Source organism: Oryza sativa, chromosome 1 (assembly GCF_034140825.1).
Source record: "Oryza sativa Japonica Group chromosome 1, ASM3414082v1".
Lineage (NCBI taxonomy): Eukaryota > Viridiplantae > Streptophyta > Magnoliopsida > Poales > Poaceae > Oryza > Oryza sativa.
Window position 1 is genome coordinate 37,054,216 of NC_089035.1, and position 21,202 is coordinate 37,075,417.

The 21,202-nt window shown below is 43.0% G+C and overlaps 3 protein-coding genes across 3 annotated transcripts; 1 reads left to right on the forward strand and 2 right to left on the reverse strand.

Annotated features, from left to right (window-relative positions):
• Positions 1-1,937: 1,937 nt before the first annotated feature.
• On the forward strand, positions 1,938-11,357 carry LOC4324853 (delta-1-pyrroline-5-carboxylate synthase 2-like). Its single transcript, NM_001428165.1, has 21 exons — positions 1,938-2,243; positions 2,913-2,984; positions 3,084-3,187; positions 3,268-3,370; positions 3,458-3,619; positions 3,744-4,021; positions 7,129-7,279; positions 7,496-7,660; positions 7,778-7,855; positions 7,985-8,074; positions 8,161-8,247; positions 8,337-8,423; positions 8,495-8,591; positions 8,734-8,837; positions 9,136-9,211; positions 9,655-9,805; positions 9,947-10,015; positions 10,109-10,175; positions 10,326-10,396; positions 10,610-10,689; positions 10,761-11,357. Exons 1-20 carry the CDS (start codon positions 2,127-2,129, stop codon positions 10,686-10,688), a joined length of 2,208 nt encoding a protein of 735 aa, NP_001415094.1. The 5' UTR covers positions 1,938-2,126; the 3' UTR covers position 10,689; positions 10,761-11,357.
• A 3-nt stretch (positions 11,358-11,360) lies between these two features.
• LOC4324854 (pentatricopeptide repeat-containing protein CRR2, chloroplastic) lies at positions 11,361-13,901 on the reverse strand. The gene has a single exon (XM_015766718.3). It carries the CDS (start codon positions 13,779-13,781, stop codon positions 11,799-11,801), a length of 1,983 nt encoding a protein of 660 aa, XP_015622204.1. The 5' UTR covers positions 13,782-13,901; the 3' UTR covers positions 11,361-11,798.
• Positions 13,902-16,315: 2,414 nt separating this feature from the next.
• On the reverse strand, positions 16,316-20,932 carry LOC4324855 (BEL1-like homeodomain protein 9). The gene is made up of 4 exons (XM_015786462.3): positions 19,655-20,932; positions 18,451-18,830; positions 17,267-17,327; positions 16,316-17,159 (listed from the first exon to the last, which is right to left on the reverse strand). The coding sequence occupies exons 1-4, from the start codon at positions 20,459-20,461 to the stop codon at positions 16,569-16,571; spliced, it is 1,839 nt and encodes a 612-aa protein (XP_015641948.1). The 5' UTR covers positions 20,462-20,932; the 3' UTR covers positions 16,316-16,568.
• Between the last annotated feature and the right edge of the window lie 270 nt (positions 20,933-21,202).

Sequence of the window (21,202 nt, forward strand, 5' to 3'; positions counted from 1 at the left end):
ATGCAAGAATCTAATAATCCCATCATTTCACTTATGTTTATACTTATATAAGCCAAATTTTGATAATTTTTTTACTTAATTTTGTGATATTTTTGTTTCATCGTAGTTTATTTTATAACATCTACTTTTGAATCGCTAAGAACATGTCTGTAAAACATTTAGCTATAGATTATTATTTTTAGTTAATGATAAGCCAAGTGAATAAGCATAAACATAAATAAAATGATGGGGATGTTATTATTGGAGATTTAAAGCCATGCCAAACAGATCATTAAAAATTGTTGATTGTTGAAATGCCCAGACTTCAAACTATGTATGCGCTACCATTTATTTTTCTATCAAGAGGGTAAACACTAATGCACTTTACACGCTCATGAACTTCTGGCCCATAATAACCTTACACTTCGTACCACGATGGTCTTAATCCAATTCTTTCAAATTACTCATCTGGTTAGTAAAATGGATTATTTATTTTATTCTTTAAAAAAATGCATTTTTAAAAAAAACCTTTATTTTATCGCAATGCTAAGATTATTGTTTTACACTATTTATCAAGTTTATTTCTTAAAATATTTAACATAACTTATAATCAAATCGAGCAATATAATCCACTCAAATCAAAATCAATAAAACTATAGTATTTTCCCTATTTCTCTTGGGATTCATCTCGGGATTAATCTCAGATGTAGATCGAAATGCTATACAAGCTAGGACGTGTGTGATTTTAGTGCGACCGTGTGTTAACCGTGTATTGGAGGTCGATCTGCGGCTATCCAATTTTCTTACCGTGGAGCACGTGTGCTATGAAACGACTGGCTGTACACGTTTCAACATTTTGTCTTCTACCCTGAAAATGTCCCAAGTATTACAGTATTTGATATTGATTTTTTTGTGGGAAGTGCGTGTTATGGACTAATGATTGCATTGTGGAGACAACAAGCACCATCCGTCGTCCCCGTCCATGGCTGATCAGATAGGACACACCTACGTGACACGTATGGTTCCAATGATAGACGGCAGCAGCAAGTCAGGAACGTTTGATCCTCTGCACGCAGAGGGTCTTACGAATGGTACGGTGTACGTGTGTGTGGGAGAAACAGAGAGGAGACGAGGACAGACTGGAGCAATGGAGTGGATGAATGGAGGGTAGACAAGTGTGTATTTATGTGGAACACACGATTTGTCAATATCCACGTTAGCTAGCAAAAGCACCACGAAATAAACACCTTAAAATCTGTCATCGTCGTATCATGCATGTCGAATGTTTTGGTTGCAACCGATTGAAGTAAATGAATTTAGGAATTTGTACGTGAAAACGGTAGGAATAATCTTGTTAAGTATATCTCCATGAAACATTCTTTATGTCCACTATCTCGAAAATAAGTATATTTTTCATTCGTGCTATACATATCAAATAAAAAATATTATCATCATTTTATCAAATTTCAATATAATTATTTCATATTTTATCTACTCCCAATGCTTTGCCCCATGCTTTTATAAACTCTAATACAACGATTGTTTAAAAATAAACTTATTTTAGAATAAACAGGAGCGAATAAAAATAATCTTATTTCGAAACAGTGATGTACTAGTTTTTAGGAATTTGGTCAGTATTTCAGTTCACAGTTTATCCACAATTAAAATAAGTGGTTACTGTGGCTGGGCCTGCGTGAGCTGGGCTGACTAGAGAGAGGGAGAGACCGCAACACAGAAGATGGCGATATTTTTGGGAGCAAACCGCTGATTCCACAGATCCGGGAGCCCATGTGGAAAGCGCCCGTTGGCGGTTCGGCGATGGTTACGGGCCATCACGGGGTCCGCTCGCCGCAGACGATCGCGGCGGCGGGCGGGATCTCGCCACACACGTAATCCGACGCCCGCGCGACGGGACGGGACGCGGCTACGGGCTACCACCACCCATCCCCACCACCACCACCACCTCCCTTCCTCTCCCCCTTTTAAAGCCGTCGCACCCTGGCGGTGTGTAAGCCTCCGCCCCTCCCCGTATCTCTCGCGTTTCTGGTCTAAGTTCCACGCCACTTGTTGCCGCATTCCTTCTCCCTCCCTGCAAATCCAATCCAATCCAATCCCACCCCAAGCTCGCGGAGGAGGAGGAGGAGGAGATGGGGAGAGGAGGGATCGGCGGCGCGGGGCTGGTGGCGGCGGTCGCGAAGGCGGACGTGGAGAACACCGACTCCACCCGCGGCTTCGTCAAGGACGTGAAGCGCATCATCATCAAGGTGAGTGAACGAGGGCGACGTGATGCGCGGGTTGACGATCCCGTCAGCGGCGTCCGGCATGCGACTGTGTCCTCCCTTCCTGTGAAACCTGCCGTTCTGCCGTTGTTGTTGTTTGTTGTTTCCTTTTTTTTTCAGTGACGATAGTTTGTTTGCGCGATCTGTGATCGGTGAAACTCGAGGCTCTCTCGATCTGATTTGCGAAGGATCGGAGAACCTGACAAAAAAAATGGCCTTACAAACTGCAATAGATTTATTTCATTTTTTGTTTTTGGGAGCTGCAGCATGCGTTCCAAAGGAGTGGTTCTAATCTATTCTTGTGTGCTGTTCATGTTCGTACTTACGTTTGATAGATTCATACAACGCGTGACCATAAGAAGAACAGCAGTAGTAGGTAATTTTTAGTGAATTTTTATGAGCTCCATTATGACAGCATATGCTGTCACCCGTGATTTGTCCTTTTTTTCTATTTTTTTTAATTTAAAATCACTATGGCTATATTTTTATGTTTAACTCTTTACCATTCATACGTTTTTTAGGTTTAACTATTTACCATAAATATGTTTTTAGGTTTAACTATTTACCACTCATTAATTAGTACCATTCTCTAATGAAGGATATTATTTTTTTTCCCTCTAAATATATGTTCTGTTGGCTGGCTTAATTCGACAGGTCGGCACCGCTGTTGTGACTGGGCCGAATGGCCGGTTGGCTATGGGCAGGCTCGGTGCTCTGTGTGAACAGGTAAACTTTCCCCCCAAATTTTTTTACCAGAGGTTAATGCTCTGACCAACCGAGCTTGTGCTAATCAGTGTCAGTTAACCGGTGTGATAAATTTCCCAGGTGAAGCAGCTAAATTTTGAGGGGTACGAGGTGATTCTGGTCACCTCTGGTGCTGTTGGTGTTGGGAGGCAGAGGCTCAAGTACCGGAAGCTCGTCAATAGCAGGTTGCAGAGAGTTAATTGGCTCTGAACAGTAAACAGTGTTCTGCTGTAGCATTCATTTCTGATCTCTCTCTTGCTTGCAGTTTCGCTGATCTGCAGAACCCACAGATGGACATGGACGGGAAGGCCTGCGCTGCCGTCGGTCAGAGTGTGCTGATGGCGATCTATGACACGTTATTTAGCCAGGTTGGCGTGCCATTCCTGATGGATTTTTGTGTAAAAAATATGATTTTTTTGCATATATTTTGACACGTTAAACTTCCTTCGCTGCAGCTTGACGTAACATCATCTCAGCTTCTTGTTACGGATCGTGATTTTATGGATCCAAGTTTTGGGAACCAGCTCCGCGAGACTGTTAATTCTCTGTTAGATCTCAAGGTTATACCAGTATTTAATGAGAATGACGCCATCAGTACCAGGAGGCAACCATACGAGGTGTGTTTCCTAATGTGATTTGTGTGCACTGGGAGCTTCACTGATATATACGTATTCCAAATTCCATTAACAACAAACACTAACCTTTTACACTTTACTGATTGTAATGATCAACCGTGTGTAGGATTCATCTGGCATATTCTGGGATAACGATAGTTTGGCCAGACTGTTAGCGCAAGAACTTAAAGCTGATCTCCTTATCATGCTCAGTGATGTGGAGGGGCTCTATAGCGGTCCACCTAGCGATCCACAATCGAAGATTATCCACACATACGTCCATGAACAACATGGGAAGTTAATTAGCTTTGGGGAGAAATCTCGTGTGGGAAGAGGTGGAATGCAAGCTAAAGTAGCAGCTGCTTTTACTGCTTCATCAAAAGGAATACCTGTTGTAATTGCCAGGTGAGTAAAGCTTGTTTTCTTCTATCGTTGCATGAATTGTAGCACAAATGTTAACCAATAAATATATGTCTAAAAGATAATATACTGCAACTGCAACAACGATTTATATTATTTTTCAGTGTATAAGAACTATATGTTCTACTTATGATGGTTAGTTACACTGTCACGTGGTGTTGTATTTGTACACAAGTGTTTACACATTGACTAAGACGGTAATATTTTGATATTTTGGAAGCACTTTCCTGATAATAATAGTTGAGAATGGAGAGCAGCTGCATGCCTGCATCACAATTTTGTTTTAGAAAACTCGTGGACTGCTTTAGTTGCTACTATTAACCACCTGTACGAGGCTCTGGTAGAGACAGTATTCAATAGTATCAAAGTGCTGCATCTTAATTCCTACATTTGGTGTGTTATTATGAAACTAGCTGGGTAGCCCGCGCAATTGCGCGGCTAGCACCTAAATAAAATCATATAATTTTTTAGTATGATTTTACTTAAAATTTATTAAATAGCTATCTCATGTCTTAAGAGTTTGAAAGATTAAACCTTATCATCCCCGTGTTTCTAATTATATATATTTTTTAAAAGTCACACCAGTTGCTACCCCTTATGACATCTCCTTCTTTATTTGCTTGCTCGATATACCACTATTTCTATTCATTCTCCTTGAAACCTTTAAAAATTAGATCTTATAGTTTTTAGAGTTTATTGTCATGTTGGGTTTCGTTTTTATAATTTCTAGACGTCCCGTCAAACGTTGCCATTATACTCCTCTATGGCCCGTCTACTGTCTCTTTTCTTTATTGTCATTGAGATTTTAAAAATCGAACATAATTATCGTTTCGGTTCATTTTTACTTTCTAGAAATCCCGCCAAACCATCAGCGGCTTTTCCATTGTACTTCTCTACGGCTCGCCCGCTGAGTCCCTTCTTTATTGTCATTGAGATTTTAAAATCGAACATGATTATCATTGTTTTTTTTTACCTTTTCGAAGTTCGGAACCTTTAAAAATTGAACCTTGTAGTTTTTAGAGTTTATTGTCTTGTTGGGTTTTATTTTTTATAATTTTTAGAAGTCTCGTCAAACAATGCCACTATGCTCCTTTATGGCCCGTCCGCCGCCTACTCTTTCTTTATTATCATTGTGATTCTAAAAATTAAGCACAACTATCGTTGCAATTCATTTTTTATTTTCTAGAAGTCACGTCAAACATCACCGGCTCTAAAACTATACTACTATACACCCCGCCCACTGCTTCTTTTTATTGTCATTGAGATTTTAAAAATTGAATATGATTATCAATGGGGTTTTTTTTTTACTTTCTAGTAGTCCCGGCAATCACATTGCTCGTTTGCTTCACGGCCTGCCTATCGTCCCTCCTTTTAATCGTTATTAGGATTCTATTTGGTGTTTTATTAACAGTTTTTATATGTCGTATCAACCGCCACCACTCTACTCCTTTATAGGCCTCTTACTTAATTTATCTCGTCATGTGTTTTAGATGGTCTTTCTTTAAATAGTCTTTATTTTTATCACAAATTTTAGTTATTTATAAATTGTATTCCTAATTGAAATCTTATTTTTCTTTTTCTAATTTCAGAATTTATTTTTTTTCAAATTTTAATTAATATCGTATTGTGTTATTTTAGTATTTTTATTTTTTATTTTCAATTTCAGTTGTTTCAAAATTGTATTCCTACTTGAACTCTCTTTTAGTTTTTCTAATTTTGAATATTATTTTATTTTTTATTCTGAATTTTAATTAATCTCGTATTGGGTTTTTATATGGATTCTTATTTCAATATTGCTTATTTTTAATTCCAAATTTAAGCTAATTTTAAATTGTATTCCTACTTTAACTCTTCTTTTTTTTTGCTAATTTCGGATTTTATTTTTTTATTCCTAATTTTAATTAATCTCGTAATTGGGTTCTTATGTGGACTCTTTTTTTAATATTCCTTATTTTAATTCCGATTTTCAGCTATTTTAAAATTGTATTCCTACTTGGACTATCCTTTTATTTTCTAATTTTGTTTTATTTTATTTTTATTTTTATTTTGAATTTTGATTATTGGGTTCTTATATGGAAACTTCTTTCAATATTGCTTATTTTTAATTTCGAATTTCAGCTATTTTAAAATTGTATTTCTACTTGGGTCTCTTTTTTTCTTTCTAATTTTGGATTTTATTTTATTTTTATTTTGAATTTTGATTAATCTTGTATTGGGTTCTTATATGGAAACTTCTTTCAATATTGCTTATTTTTAATTCCGAATTTCAGCTATTTTTAGATTGTATTTCTACTTGGACTCTCCTTTTCTTTTTTTTTCTTTTTCTCCGATTAATGTGGGAATTTCTAGCCTCTACAGCGAACGTGGTTCCTTCTTTCAAAGCTGTAATTTATTATAAATTAAATTTTAGTTGTTAAAAATAATATCATTGGATATTCATTTAAATTTAATTTTATATGATTATGATTTTGTTGCTACAATGAAAAATTTAAAGTTAAAGTTTAGTTTTTAAGACCGTACTAAATTTGAACACGCCTTAGCGAGTTGGACGGAGAGATGTATCTCTACCAATGCATAAGTTTTCTGGTCTATTTTCTCTTTTTTTCATCCATAGGTAAAAAAAATCACATTTTAATTCTAATTATACTGGCTCCAAAATATATATGCACGCACTGTGTTTGAATCCTAATCACCTGATTTGTTGATTGATCCTTAGTGTCCATCTAGGATAAGAAAAGAATCAAAGCAGGAGTACGTCCACCTATTTGGACTTGTATTCTAGTACTTGATCAGTGTCGTCCGTTTGATCTAGCAGTTGTTTTCTATTCAGACTTCTATTATCAAAGTTAATCTACACCATCAAATTCTAGTCCCAGTATAATCTAACGGTCTAGATTTTTCTTTTTTCTCCGATTAACGTGGGAATTTCTAGCCCCCACAGCGAACGTGGTGCCTCCTTTCAAAGCTGTTTTAATAATATAATAGATTTCAAGTTGTCAGTAAGACAGTAAGTAGGAAAGCTTGTGTGTATTTTCCCAACAGCAGTCTTGTGATTCAACTCTGCTTTCTAACTATTTTTATTATCCATGAAGTGGATTTGCAATCGATAGCATTATTAAGGTCATGCGAGGAGAGAAAATCGGTACGCTTTTCCATAGGGAAGCAAACCAGTGGGGTTGTTCCAAGGAAGCAACAGCGCGTGAGATGGCCGTTGCTGCAAGAGATTGCTCCAGACATCTACAGGTATTCTTTCCTTTCACTTCCTTTTGTGAAGGAATCAGGCAATGCAATTTTCAAGCTATAACTTCAAAAAACAATCAAATAATTGCGTGTTTTCTTCATGTCATATTAAATTATTACAAAGGCATGTCGTCGTCTTTAAGTAGTATAAATATCAATATTGTTTATTTTCTTGCTGCCTTTGCTAACTACTTGTGTTGCATGTGGTCACCTAAACAGAAATTGTCGTCTGAGGAGCGTAAGAAGATTTTGCTAGACATCGCCGATGCTCTAGAAGCAAATGAAGATCTAATTACATCCGAGAACCAAGCTGATCTGGATTTGGCGCAAGATATTGGTTACGATAAATCATTGGTTGCTCGGATGACCATAAAGCCAGGAAAGGTAGGCCAGATACATGTGCCATCTTCTGAGCGGTGTCATCTTTAAGTTCATTATTTGTTGAAGTGATTCTTGGCTGTTGTATGAAATGTCCTCACTATATTTAATATCTATTCGAAGATAAAAAGCCTCGCAGGATCAATTCGTGAAATCGCTGATATGGAGGACCCTATTTCCCATACACTGAAAAGAACAGAGGTGAATGCATATACCCTATTCTAAAATCCAAACACGATGTGATAAGTACTACAATCAATCAATGTGATAAGTACTACAATCAATCATAGCTTCATGTGATTTGTAACCAATGAAGGACTTGTTTTGTAGGTTGCTAAAGATCTTGTTTTTGAGAAAACATATTGCCCATTGGGTGTTCTCCTAATTATTTTTGAGTCCCGTCCTGATGCCTTGGTACAGGTAAAATGATTTTTTTAGTTGGAAAGAAACTGTATCAGTTAACTACAAAGCAACGTTATTTATCATATTAACATAACATTGTACAGATTGCATCTTTAGCAATCCGAAGTGGAAATGGTCTTCTCTTGAAAGGAGGAAAAGAAGCTATGAGATCAAACACAATACTGCATAAGGTATTATGTACTTAACTAACTGATTTAGTAGTAATGATTAATGAAGCAATAGTAGGCTTCAGTAATACCAACATGCTGTCTTTTATTAGGTCATAACTGGTGCAATTCCAGATGTTGTTGGTAAAAAACTTATTGGCCTAGTGAAAAACAAAGATGAAATTGCTGATTTGCTCAAGGTGAGTATGTAAAGTGATTCTTTGGGTGATAAATTTAAGAATTTAATCTAAACCAGAAGTACTCTGTGCAGCTTGATGATGTGATTGATCTTGTAATACCAAGAGGTAGCAATAAGCTCGTTTCCCAGATCAAAGCAGCAACCAAGATTCCTGTTCTTGGTCATGCTGGTAAGCTTGTTTTTGTTATTGAATTCTTGTCACTAAATATTACTAGTATGATAATGGTTATTTATTTTGCATAAACTAAGCATAATACATTTCCTTTTTTTATTATGATATACATTGAATGAATGTTTTTTTTCTTCTACAGACGGTATCTGCCATGTTTATATTGACAAATCAGCTGACATGGACATGGCAAAACGTATTGTATTGGACGCAAAGGTTGATTATCCAGCAGCGTGTAATGCCATGGTACTTCTCTAATTTACAAATTTATTAGCGTGTGCCCATATGGTGATACCTCTCTATTTATTGTACTTTTTTTTAAAAAAATGTATATTACGAATTGTATGTGTGTTCTACATCGTTGCTGGCCACTCATGCTAACTTACAAGTATTGTTGTCGAACTTCTGGCTAAAAGCAATAGTTCACTGTGGAAGATGCCATTCTATTCAAGTCTAACTTTCTATATTTGTCCACTTAATTTATTTCTTGGAAAATTTTATCATTTGAGCACAGATATCTAAATATTTTTTATATTCTGTGCAGGAAACGTTACTTGTTCATAAAGATCTGAACAGGACAGAAGGCCTTGACGATTTATTGGTGGAGCTTGAAAAGGAAGGTAAAATCCACACCCTTGTAGTTGAAGTATTGCAGCCATTTGTATCTTGACATGTGTTCTGCAAAAAGTGCTACTTCCTCCGTTTCACAATGTAAGTCATTCTAGCATTTCCCACATTCATATTGATGTTAATGAATCTAGACATATATATCCATCTAGATTCATTAATATTAATATGAATGAGGAAAATACTATAATGACTTACATTGTGAAACGGAGGGAGTATTTTATTTTATTATGAGAAATGATGAACAGTTATGTAGCTCAACATCAAAGATTTGATGTTCTTAATTACTTTCAATGCTTCTCAAGGGAGCATATTACAGATTTTACTTATTATGTTGCAGTCAATCCAAAATTGCTTTGCAACACGAGTTCTTGTGCAAATCAGCAAAAGGGGATCAGAAGAGCACTAATGGATTTTAATTGATGTCATGTTGCAGGGGTAGTTATCTATGGCGGGCCTGTTGCACATGACACTTTGAAACTACCAAAGGTAGATTCATTTCATCATGAGTATAACTCAATGGCATGCACCCTCGAATTTGTTGATGATGTGCAGTCAGCAATTGACCATATAAATCGCTATGGAAGGTATGCAGTTTTTCTCCATACTATATCCTCATCACTTTTTTTTTTTGGAAGTATGCAGTTTTTCTCCTTACTATATCCCCATCATTTCTTTTTTTTTTTTTTGAACTAAACTTGATTGTGTTAAATATATGTTCATTTCAGTGCACACACAGATTGCATTATCACTACTGATGGAAAGGCAGCAGAGACTTTTCTACAGCAAGTTGATAGGTGTTTAACTAATTTCCTTTGCACAACTATTATGTTTGCCGCTTTTAGTACATACCTTAATTAATGGAGTTATTCTTCTATAAATTGCAACAGTGCTGCGGTATTCCATAATGCAAGCACACGGTTCTGTGATGGGGCTCGCTTTGGTCTAGGTGCTGAGGTATGTCCTTTAAATTTGTATCACTTTATAACTTGGACATTTTCGTTAACTAGTTATCAAAAAAAAATAGTTATCGAAAATATATGTTGTTACTATTGAATGGTCAGCGTTTCATTCAGTCCCCTATTTTCTTTCCTTTATCAAATATAGGTTGGCATAAGCACAGGGCGCATACATGCTCGGGGGCCTGTTGGCGTTGATGGACTCCTAACAACTCGATGGTAGGGTTATCATGCCATATTGTCTTCATGTCCAAACATTAAGGACAATACTATTGTGCAAGATGTTTTCTGCATCTAGCATTTTATCATCATACAATATTTTTTCAGCTAAATGTTATTATCATACTAAACAGATGGAAAAAATCAGTAGTTTTGTATTTACTACTAGTATCTTCATGTAATATGTGTGCATTGGTTTTTCGTTATATATAGCATTTTACGAGGAAGTGGACAAGTAGTGAACGGCGACAAGGGAGTTGTTTACACCCACAGGGAGCTCCCTTTGCAGTGAGGTAGGTAGTGTTCTTTTATTTTGAAAGATGGCATACTACTGATTACTAACCTTCAACATCTCTGGTTTCAGGTGAAGTGGCTTGTGAAGGAGCTGTTGTAGAGCAATTTTTTGCAGACGCTCACCGTGCTCCTCCTTGAGAGCTGCTTCTCTTCATGACATGCAATGGGAGCACGAAAGCATGTCAAAGCAGGAAGTAATGAAGGGCGAAGTAGGTCAGAAACTTATAGTACTATGTACTATGGTGTTGCTACGTAGTTGTGTGGTATTCCTTATTATTCATTGTACCATGAATAATTTATGCCAATGTCGTAGTAGCTACATGTAACTATATTGGCTTTCATGGACACGTCTATGGTACTAGATGTAAAACTGCTAGATGGCTTTAGATGAACATCTCAGATTTATTTTCCATAGAATGCACATATGAAAGTACCTGAGCGTGGCGACGCTGGTGCTTTCCATGATAAAGATCTGGCTGGTGTAGGGCGGTCTGCTGCTGAAGCCGGAGACATGCACATCGCAGAAGCCTAATCATCAGACTGGAGCCTCAACTGAACCATCCCGTATCTGATCTGTTTAGATAAAGACAGTTATATTAGAAATCGCCAATAAGTCTCGGACGAAAATTCCCAGCATTTCACAACTTAAGAAGTTCAGAATTCTAGCAGCTATTCGTAATGCATCCCATTGCAGTATTGCATAACAAATTACAGAGATGAATATCAATCTCCCAGCTCAGGGCCTCTAACCATGACAGATGGTAGATACTCTCGTATCAGTGTCAACATTAGGTGGGGATATTACAATATTACATCCATGTCTGGTATCCACAGTACCATCACCATTCCAAATGTGTCAGGATACCGTTACTACTACTGATGTGTTAAACAGGGATCCATCACAAATGTATCAAAATTGTCTGGCAGAGATTCCAATTCTCTCCAAACAAACAACTCAGCAATCTTTTGAGGTACCTCCTGAAAGACTGAGTCATGATGGCTAGTCTAATCAATATGTTAGGCTATACAACAATTCCTACGTCTTCAGTGGTTATTCTGTATAAATCAGTAAAGCTCCCAAAAAACATTAATAGAGTCCGCAGCATCTTCACCAATAATCCCCACATGAACAAATTCCATCCCTGAAGTGGTGAAACCGATTCACATCCCTCACAATAATCTCTCGCTCTGCATATTTGGAGATGAACTTGGTGACGGAATGACAGTCCTCACATAGCCTGAGGTTCTTGGTGATCCTGATGACTTCTCCCCTGCCAGTGTTGATAAGCCCGAAGGCAACAGCTAGCTTCTCACTGTGCCCAAGCAAAATCTTCTCCTTCTCTTCTTCTTCAATATCATACAAAACAGCTCCTGTGTCAGGCACATAGCCATCATTCTTCATCTGTGTCACAAACTCACCTATCAGAGCTTGGAGCTCCTCAATCTGAGGATTCTTGTTGTCCACAGAGACAAACATGTGCAATCTCTTCTTCACCTCTATCCAGCTGCATCCAGGCACCTTCTCCAACGCATGCTCCTCAAGAAGATCCTTTAGCACACCAACTTCACTATGCAACTTAGCTCGAGCATAGATATCAGCAAGGAGTACATAATTTCCAGCATTTCTAGGCTCAAGATCAAAGAGTTGTGAGCAAGCCATCTCCGCATACTCCACATGGCGATGAATCCTGCAAGCACCAAGAAGTGAGCCCCACACTTGAGGACTCGGCCTAATGTGCATTCCCTGTATGAGCTCAACGGCTTCGTCCAAATGCCCGGCACGACCAAGGAGATCTACCATGCAGGCATAGTGCTCTGCACGAGGGGTGACATTATAATCCACCATCGACTCAAACAGCCTCTTCCCCTCATCCACGAGTCCAGCATGGCTACAAGCCCCAAGGACACTGATAAATGTGATGATATTGGGTGAAACGCCCATTTGGGTCATGTCTTCAAACACCTGAACCGCTTCATGGCCAAATCCATGCATCCCATATCCAGATATGAGTGTATTCCATGACACAACATCCTTCCGGTGTCCTATTAAATCAAAGATATGCCGCCCAGCTTCAAGACATCCACATTTCATGTACATCGCCATCAATGCGTTCAGAACTGAAACAAGTGAGTCAAAACCCCTCCGGAGGATATACGCATGCAACAATTTGCCCTGCCCGAGAGCGTTAACTCCAGCAAAAGCATGCAAGATGCATACTATTGTGACTGAATTGGGTACAAGGTCTTCATCAGAAGCCACCATCTCCTGGAATAGCAAAATGGCATCACCTGGTCTCTCGTTCTTGGCATAGCACCCAATCATGGCAGTCCACGACACAACATTCCTCTCTGGCATTGTAGCAAACACACTCTCAGCATAGCTGACGATTCCAAGCTTTGCGTAGCAGTCAATAAGAGTGGTGGCGACATGTGTGTGCAATCCGTAGCCACGACGGACAGCATGCGCATGTATCTCGCGTACGAGGGCCGACGCCGGCACATGAGACGTTGATGCGGCAATGCAGGCCTTGAGTCCGTGCGCGTAGCTGTAGCTGTCGACCGGAACGCGGAGCCGCCCCATGTCAGCCAGGCGCGCGAGGGCCTCCTCGCCATGGTCGGCGAGCGCGAGCGCCTTGAGCAGCGCGTTCCACACGAAGATGCTCTTCACGGGCGCCTCGTCGAACACCTGGCGTGCGGCCGGGAGCTCGCCGAGCGACGCGTAGGCGTCGATGAGGCGGGTGGAGAGGAACGGGTCGGAGCGGAAGACGGGGTCCGCCTTGAGCCGCCGGTGCACGGCCGCGGCGAGCGCCGCGTCCCCGGCCCGCGCGGCGGCGAGGAGGACCGACTTGTAGGTGCGCTGCGTGGGCGCGGGGAGGCCCTGGAGGAGCGCCGCGGCGCGCGCGAGGCGGCCGCTGGCGCACAGCGTCTGCACGAGGTGGTTCGCGTTCGCGGGCGGCGGCGTCGGCGGCTGGGACGCGAGCGACGCCACGCACCTGGACCGCGACACCCTCGGGCGCGCCCTGGGCCCGGCCGCCGGGCGGGAGAGGTGGAAGAGGGAGGCGGGCGGCGAGGCGGGCGCGGGGGCGGACATGGGGTGGAGGAGGCGGAGGCGGAGCGTGCGCGGCGCGAGTGGCTTCACCGTGTTCGGGATATTTTTCCGGTGCGGTGTGGTCGGAGTTCGGGCAGCGGATGGGGAGAGAGGCGGAGGCGCGCCGCGGCGGTGGAGAAGCGTGGGGATTTTTGCTGTGGTAGTGACAGGCCGACCGTTGATGGGCTACGCAATCTTTTGCAGTTTGTTGGGCTGACGGATTGTGGCATGGGCCGGAATGGTGATAGGCCGCTTTTGCACCGTGTTTTCCAAATAAACAGGTCCAAACAGAAAACACCTCGGCAATGATAGGATAGGATCATAGTAGTAGGAGAGAAGAAGTCTGGACCGCTGGTGATTAGGCAAGTACTATAACGATGCCGATAGCTTTTGCCACTGTCATCGATTAATCATTATTCCTATTTACAGGTTCTAGTTTTGGTGGCTGGCTGTCTCTTGTACAAGAGGTACTGTCTACGGATTTTTTTTTTTTAGTGCCATGTCAATGCTAGTAGTAACAGAAACTGTACTGAACATGGGCATAGAGCAGCATGAATTGATAAAAAGGGTTGTGCCTGACGGGAAAGCCAGGGTGCCGCTTCCCATGACCAATCCCCCTTTGATGCTCTCGCACTGCGCTGTGTGTCATTTCCGAGAAAAGCAATTATTCTATGCAGCAAACAGTATGTACATGTCATTTCCGAGACAAAAGCAGCAGATGTGCCACTGCCACTGCCACTGCAATTGTTGGATAGTGGTGGGAGCAGCTGCAGCTGAGAGAGAGCCACCGGATTGGGCGAGATATCGACAAAACCAAACAAGCATTTTGAAAAGCGTTCCAAATCCAATGAGGGATCAAATCAGCCGTATCTTAGAGTGGAAAGAACATATGCTTAACGAGAATCCATCATCACAGATTAGATTAAGGAAAGGTCTCTAGTAGTCCACTGCCTCAACTTTTGCTCATGTGCCCCCTGTGCCCATCCTCACAAGAAAAAAGTAAAGTTAGAAACAAAATTGAAGCTTTGCTTTCAACAGGCATGTACCTGGAGAAGGAAGCAAGCAGAAGGCCTGTGTACCGAAGCTTTCTACAGTGCCAGGGTGAGAACTCAGAAGAGGCCATACTATCTGCAGAGCTTATTGAATTGGGATACCATAGCTAATTTTATAAAAAAAAATAAACCAGTAGTACTATATAGTTGTATTTTTGTCATGAAGTAGTAACAGTGAGTAAATTAGCAGGAGCAAAGTTGCAGCATAACAGGAGGAACAAAGTAGATATTACTATTCCGTAATGCATTCTTTGTCCAAAACATATATTCCGAAATTGACTTGTGCTGATCTAAAGTTGACACGCACACACATTCCGGGCTTTTCCGGCTTGCTTTGATTTCGTTGCGAGATGAGAAGTGTAATACTCTCTCCTGTTTCATAAATTTTGACGTTTTAGATGAGATTAAGATAAAACTTTTATTTGATCATCAATATCTTTAAAAATATTTAGTTTAAAAGCACTATAACATCGTAGATAGATCTGTCTTTAAAAAAAATGTAATTTTTTTTGTTATATATATATTGTAACAAAAAGGTAAAAAAAACATAATCAAGGACATACTTCTAAAACCGTATTATATATTGTCCAAAAATATCAAAAGTTAATTGGAGGGATACTAGTACGAATACTGGTAGCTTTGAGTTACTCCATGCCTCACACGCCACACATGTGTAGTTACAGTGGTCATTGCATGACATATCGAAAGAACAATTATGCGCCTCATCCACCGCCTGACGCCCAAGAAAAGAAGCAGCAGTGCCTCTTTTCAAAACATGAACAGTGCTTGCAGTACCTGCTACACCTTCTTTTTTTAGGGAGTTGTTGTTTGTTACAGTACCCTGTGACGTGCATGGATTCCCCTCCAAACGAAAACAACGTGCATGGAGCCATGGAAGATGGGTCCCTCCCCCCCCCCCCCCCCCCCCCACTCGAGCTGCCTATCTCCAGGTAACAACGCTGGATACACATACAAAATTCATCCATTCACATAATAATCAAATGATGCTGCAGAACCAAAGATGCATGGAGCCAAGACAGCCAGGCTCCATTGGAGAGCTTCTGCCTGCAGATCCAGACAAATTGTTTACTACTAATGCATCGATCGAAAAAGATGAGCCAATCTACTGCACAGACCCCAACGAAAATTATTAGTGTAACAGAGGCCAGTTAGAGGTTAACAAATGGTCAAATCATGGTTTGTCCAAGCTTTAGGAGGCTACCCCCGTCTAAGGATACAAGACATACTTAGAAAAAAGTCTACTAACTTAGTTTAATACTGCTCACCCAAAGAAGGCAGAAAGGCTAACAAAACAGGCTGAAAGATAAATCCTAGCAGGTCTTATTCTACAGCGACAAATTGAAGCTTCAGCTACTTTAGTACATTTGGTAGGATCACCTCACTTTTTGGCCATAACATCAGCTTCTTTTTCTCTGCCAGCTAAGCCCATTTCGTCATCACAGTACAAGGATTAATCTAAGCATATAACAAATGGTACACAACTTTACTGCCTTGGGAAGGTATTGTCAATCTCTCTATAGCCCGCAAGGTGTCAAATATTTGACAGCATACCTGGATCTACATGAAGGGAAGATCAATGTTTTTTCACCCTCCGAACAAATTGATTCAGACTGATCATCAAGCCATGTCGCCAAGTGATTGACTTATATACCATCCTAACATCATACTAGCAGTACATTACAAGTGCATCACCAGCAACCTGAGGCAGCAGCCACAATCACCCGACAAAATCATGCAGCAAGTGACCACCAATCTCCTTCCCGAAATGCCGGTCCTGACCTCCAAATGAGCTCATCACATAGGCGTCACTGACTTCCTCCAGTCCGAAACGGTGAGCTAGGTTGGCCGGGAGAGCAGCCGGGAGAGGCTCGGCGATGCAGACCCTGTTGTTCTGGTGAAGACCAAGGGTGAGGGAGACACCGCCATTGCCGCCTCCGATACCAACACCGCCGACCTGCTGGTGCTGATGATGTGGTGATGCAATGTTGTGCTGCGAGGTCAGCCCGTTGTATGCGAAGCTCACCTGTCCCTGGATGGACTGGGACATCTGGGAGAGCTCATCCGGGAAGCCCTGGGAGGCAGCGGTGTTGTGGTTCCGAGTTATGCTGCTGCTCTGTCCAGGATGGGAGTCCGAAGGAACGGAGGGATTCCCGCTGCACTGCGAAGAATGCTGGGCCTGATGATGCACGCTATGCTGGCCCTTGTCAACCACCGAGTGCTTGTGCATTTGCCTCATCTCTAGGTTGTGAATTTCTTCCACCATTGGCTTCCACAACCTAACCCTTGCGTTGATAAACCAGTTCGATACCTGCACCAGCATCACAAATTCAATCAAAATGTCCTGAAAACAAAACAATCTAGCCTGATATACTGTGCAATCTATTCTTGAACACACCTAGAAGCATTTCTATTTACCTGGTTGCGTGTCAAGCCTGTTTGTTTTGCTAGCATTTGCTTATCACCATCGGTAGGATACCTGCACGATTGGAATCTGAAAATGTCACTGATGCAAAATTATAGTGTTTTCTAAAAGAACAAAGTACCAGATATAGCGCAAAATCAAATAATCAAGAAATTTCCGCTATTACAAAAGACACTTGTGATGTGCATGCTTAACGATGGTTTACAGGATCACAACAAATATTTTACATGGCGAATATCCAAGCAAAGATGTAGGCAAACACATCTTCCAAGTCGAACCTTACAAAGGATTTGATCAATACGGGAACTAATAACACTAGGACCAACATCTGACAAATAATGGATTTCAGTGACTTTTTTTAAAGATGATGACTGATCCTTTTTTTAAAGTAATAAACAGACAGACAAACCCCTTACTGGATGAAAATGGCTAGCACTAAACTACTGTACTAATTATCTCAAACTGAATATCTCGAGCACATGTCAATCAACTTGATGTAACCACCAGTAGGGCTTAGCTACAGCCTTTAGATCATATATATAATGCAAAATGATCATACTACAAAAACTAAAAAGAATATGCCAAACAAACTACATTATGATGATGCTTATTATAGCCTAAGGTATGTACTTTTAAGATTTAGTTCGAAGTAATGCCCATCTGGCAAGTTAATTCCAGCATTAACGTGTTCTAAAAGCCACTCTACTTATGAGAAGCCGGGCCACCACATTCATACATTACAGCCAGAAACAACAAATCCAGGAAGTTAATACGTGATTAAGAATGCATCAAACAAGCAGCAGGAATGCCACTATTTAGATCACCAAGTCGAAAGTATGATCTCTAGTAGTACAGCTCAACACACAGTTAGGTACAGGTTTAAAAGTTATGTTAATGATGGATTGGAAGCCATGCCTGCATGAGGCCATAGCCTTCTATCAGACAGGCAGGGTCGCTTGCTATCACCAAACCATCAACGGATCAACCCCACGGTTCCAGTGTCACGTACTACTGATCATATCAAAAAGGAACAACCACACTCACCACAAATGCTTAGGGACTACTGTTATCCTCATCTAAAGCAAGCAACTGTAGCATCATCATCATTGTCTTGGAATGCGTGCAGCTAATGAACCCAGAGTTAACCATAAAGCAATAAGAAGATCAAAGGGCTTACGGGTGCAGGAAGTGTTCGAACAGCCACGCGCGTAAAACGGACACAGCGCGCTCGGGGAGCCCCCTCTGTGGGCGCCAAATATTGTGCGGCTGGCCGAACGCGCTCGCGCTGTTCGCTCGCTGGAGGCCGGCGCCGCCGCTGCTACCCCCGGCGAGCCCGAACACGGCGATCTCCTTGTTTAGCCCGTCCTTCACAGCGACCTTGTTGCTCGTGTTGCGCAGCTGGTTCAGAATCATGCTCTTCAAGCACTTGAAGTGCTTCGCCATCGCCCTCAGCGCCAATGCCGCGAACGGCGCGGCGTTGCTGAACCCGGCGACGGTCTCGAACGAGGCCATCACAGCCTGAACCTGCTGGTAGTACTGCCGGTACCTCTTGCAAACCTAAAAAAAGATATTGCTGTTGGGTTAGAATTCGATGAGAGATAATCTACCAACAAAGAATGATTAGATAAAAAGATATCCATGTTAGGAAAAGGAAGCAGTGTGCTTTTGTTTTCATGTGGATATGACACGAACAAAGCAAGCGTAGCTCCCAATTATGGGAGAGAGATGTTATTGAAGAACACAGGCAAACAAAATTGCCTTACAGAGGGTTCCAAAAATAGAAGCTTTCTACATTGTACTCCTACGTAGATGCTCATGTAGTATACTCCTAATTGCCATGCTCCGACATCGTAGAGGAGAGCGCATTTCAAAGCTCGAAGCTTTTAGCAGCGCCACTATTCTCACCAGAGGACACCAACAAGAGAGAATTAATGGCATCTGGCATCGCCCATGGGTCATGTCTCAAGACTTTGAAAGGACGGTTAGTTCTAATTTCATGTGGAGGACTATCTTTTCAAGCACTCACAGTAGTGCTAAACAGCCGATCAAAATACAATCTTTGGTGATAAGACGCGGAGGAACACTACTATTCATCATGAACAGTGCAGAACTGTACAAGCTCAAACCACTCGAGGAAAAAGAAGAGAGAGAACAAATCAAAAGATGTATCAGCAGCAAAGGAAATCATCATCAAATCAAAAGCACATGCAACCACAGTAAATAAAAGCAATCCGCAACTGCATCGGTGACATGACCACTATGTGCAAGATTCTTCTCCACCCAGGAGTAGCGATAATTGTAACGCCGAAACAAGGTGAAAAAGATGGTCGCCACAAGAAACCTGGAAGGAGGAATTGAGGCGGCTAGCGGAGCTCACTCACCTCTTCCATCATGGAGATGAGCTTCGTCTTCTTCCACTGCTGCTCGGCCCCCGAGATGGGGCCAGCGTCGGCCGCTGCGCGGTCAGCGCCGCCGAGGTCGTGATCAACGACGTCATGATCGACGCCGTCCATCGGATCCGCGTCGAGCAGGCCCTCGTCGGAGATGGTGCGGTCGACGTGCGAAGCAGCGCCGCCGACGTCGCAGATCTCCTCGAACAGCTTCTCTGCCGGGCCGAGGAAACGGGACCGGCCGAGCACGGCGGCGTAGCCGGTGAAGGGACCGAACGGCCCCGTGGCCTGCGCGAGGCCGCCGAGCTGCCTCCTCGGCTGCGCCTGCGGTGGTGGAGGATTCGACGACGCGGAGGAGAGCGACAGCGAGAAGTTCTGCGTCGGGATCTGCGGGAGCGGCGGCGCCAGCCCGTGCGCCACCAGCTGCGCCTGCGCTAGAGTAGGGCTGTGCGGGGAGTACGACGACGACGAGGACGCGTACGAGTAGAACGCCGGGGGCGGAGGCCACGACCCGTGCTGCTGCTGCTGCTGCGGGGCATGACCATGACCATGACCATGAGGCGGTGGCGAGTCCCCGGCGTCCGGCGGGAACCGGAGCTTCTCGCGCCGGCTGTGCTGGGGCACGTGGTACATCTGCCCGCCCGCCGCCGCGGCCGCTGCCGCAACGGCCGCGCCGGCCACGTGCTGCGGATGGTGGTGGAGCAGGAGGTGACCGGCGTGCCCGTGGTGGTGGTGGTGGTGCTCCGCGCCTCCACCCTGGCCGCCGCCGTACCCGCCGCCCCCAGCGGCGGACGACATGGCGCGCACGCACGTACGGTCGTGGGTCTCTTCTCCTCGGCGCGCGCGCGGGTGGGCACGTAGTACGGGTGGTGCGTGCGAAGAGGCGCAGCGCAGTGAGCACCTGGCCCTGGAGAGAGTGGAGATAGAGGGGAAACGGCTCCGCACTTTCCGAGCGCCCGGGCCTGGCTTGGCTGGCCTGGTCTCACTCCCTCATCACTCTCCCGCTCTGCTTCTGCTGCTGCTGTAGTGTAGCCTCCCTCTCCCACCCCGACCCCTCGCGTCCTCTTGTTGTTTTCCTCCTCTTTTTCCCCGTTTCGCCTTTGTGCTGGGTGTTGTTGCTGGGTTCGTGGCGCCTTTCTTTCTGCAAAGGCGAGACACGGAGGGGGAGAAAGAGGGGGGTGGCGGGAGGGAGAGATGGGAAGGAAATGGTAAGCCGTGAAACTGTGAAAGCGAAAGCAGAAAGGCCGAGCGCGACGGGGGAGAGGAGTGGAGACTGGAGAGCGCGCATCGCGTGTAAAAATAGGTGCAGCCGCGCTTGTCATCCGAGTGGGTGGGTGGGCTGTTTGGCTGCCAGGACGTGTCCGGGCCTGCAGCGTACTTGCCCTTGGCGCGGCGCGATCAGCCCTTGGCTGGCTCGTTACGAGGGAAAAAAAAATGATTTTCATCTTCCCTTGTTTTACTGCGGCTGCCCGCGGTTGGTACTCCCACCTGTGGGGGTTTGACCATTCCAAGCTACGAGTAGAAAACATTCCATGTGCA

Coding starts and splice junctions, on each gene's coding strand:
- LOC4324855 (XM_015786462.3), bottom strand. CDS start 20,461: ATGTCGTCCGCCGCTGGGGGCGGCGGGTACGGCGGCGGCCAGGGTGGA. Junction 18,831..19,654: donor TCATCTCCATGATGGAAGAG/GTGAGTGAGCTC, acceptor ATCTTTTTTTAG/GTTTGCAAGAGGTACCGGCA. Junction 17,328..18,450: donor TTCGAACACTTCCTGCACCC/GTAAGCCCTTTG, acceptor CCAATCGTGCAG/GTATCCTACCGATGGTGATA.
- LOC4324853 (NM_001428165.1), top strand. CDS start 2,127: ATGGGGAGAGGAGGGATCGGCGGCGCGGGGCTGGTGGCGGCGGTCGCG. Junction 7,280..7,495: donor ATTGCTCCAGACATCTACAG/GTATTCTTTCCT, acceptor TCACCTAAACAG/AAATTGTCGTCTGAGGAGCG. Junction 10,016..10,108: donor TTTCTACAGCAAGTTGATAG/GTGTTTAACTAA, acceptor AAATTGCAACAG/TGCTGCGGTATTCCATAATG.
- LOC4324854 (XM_015766718.3), bottom strand. CDS start 13,781: ATGTCCGCCCCCGCGCCCGCCTCGCCGCCCGCCTCCCTCTTCCACCTC.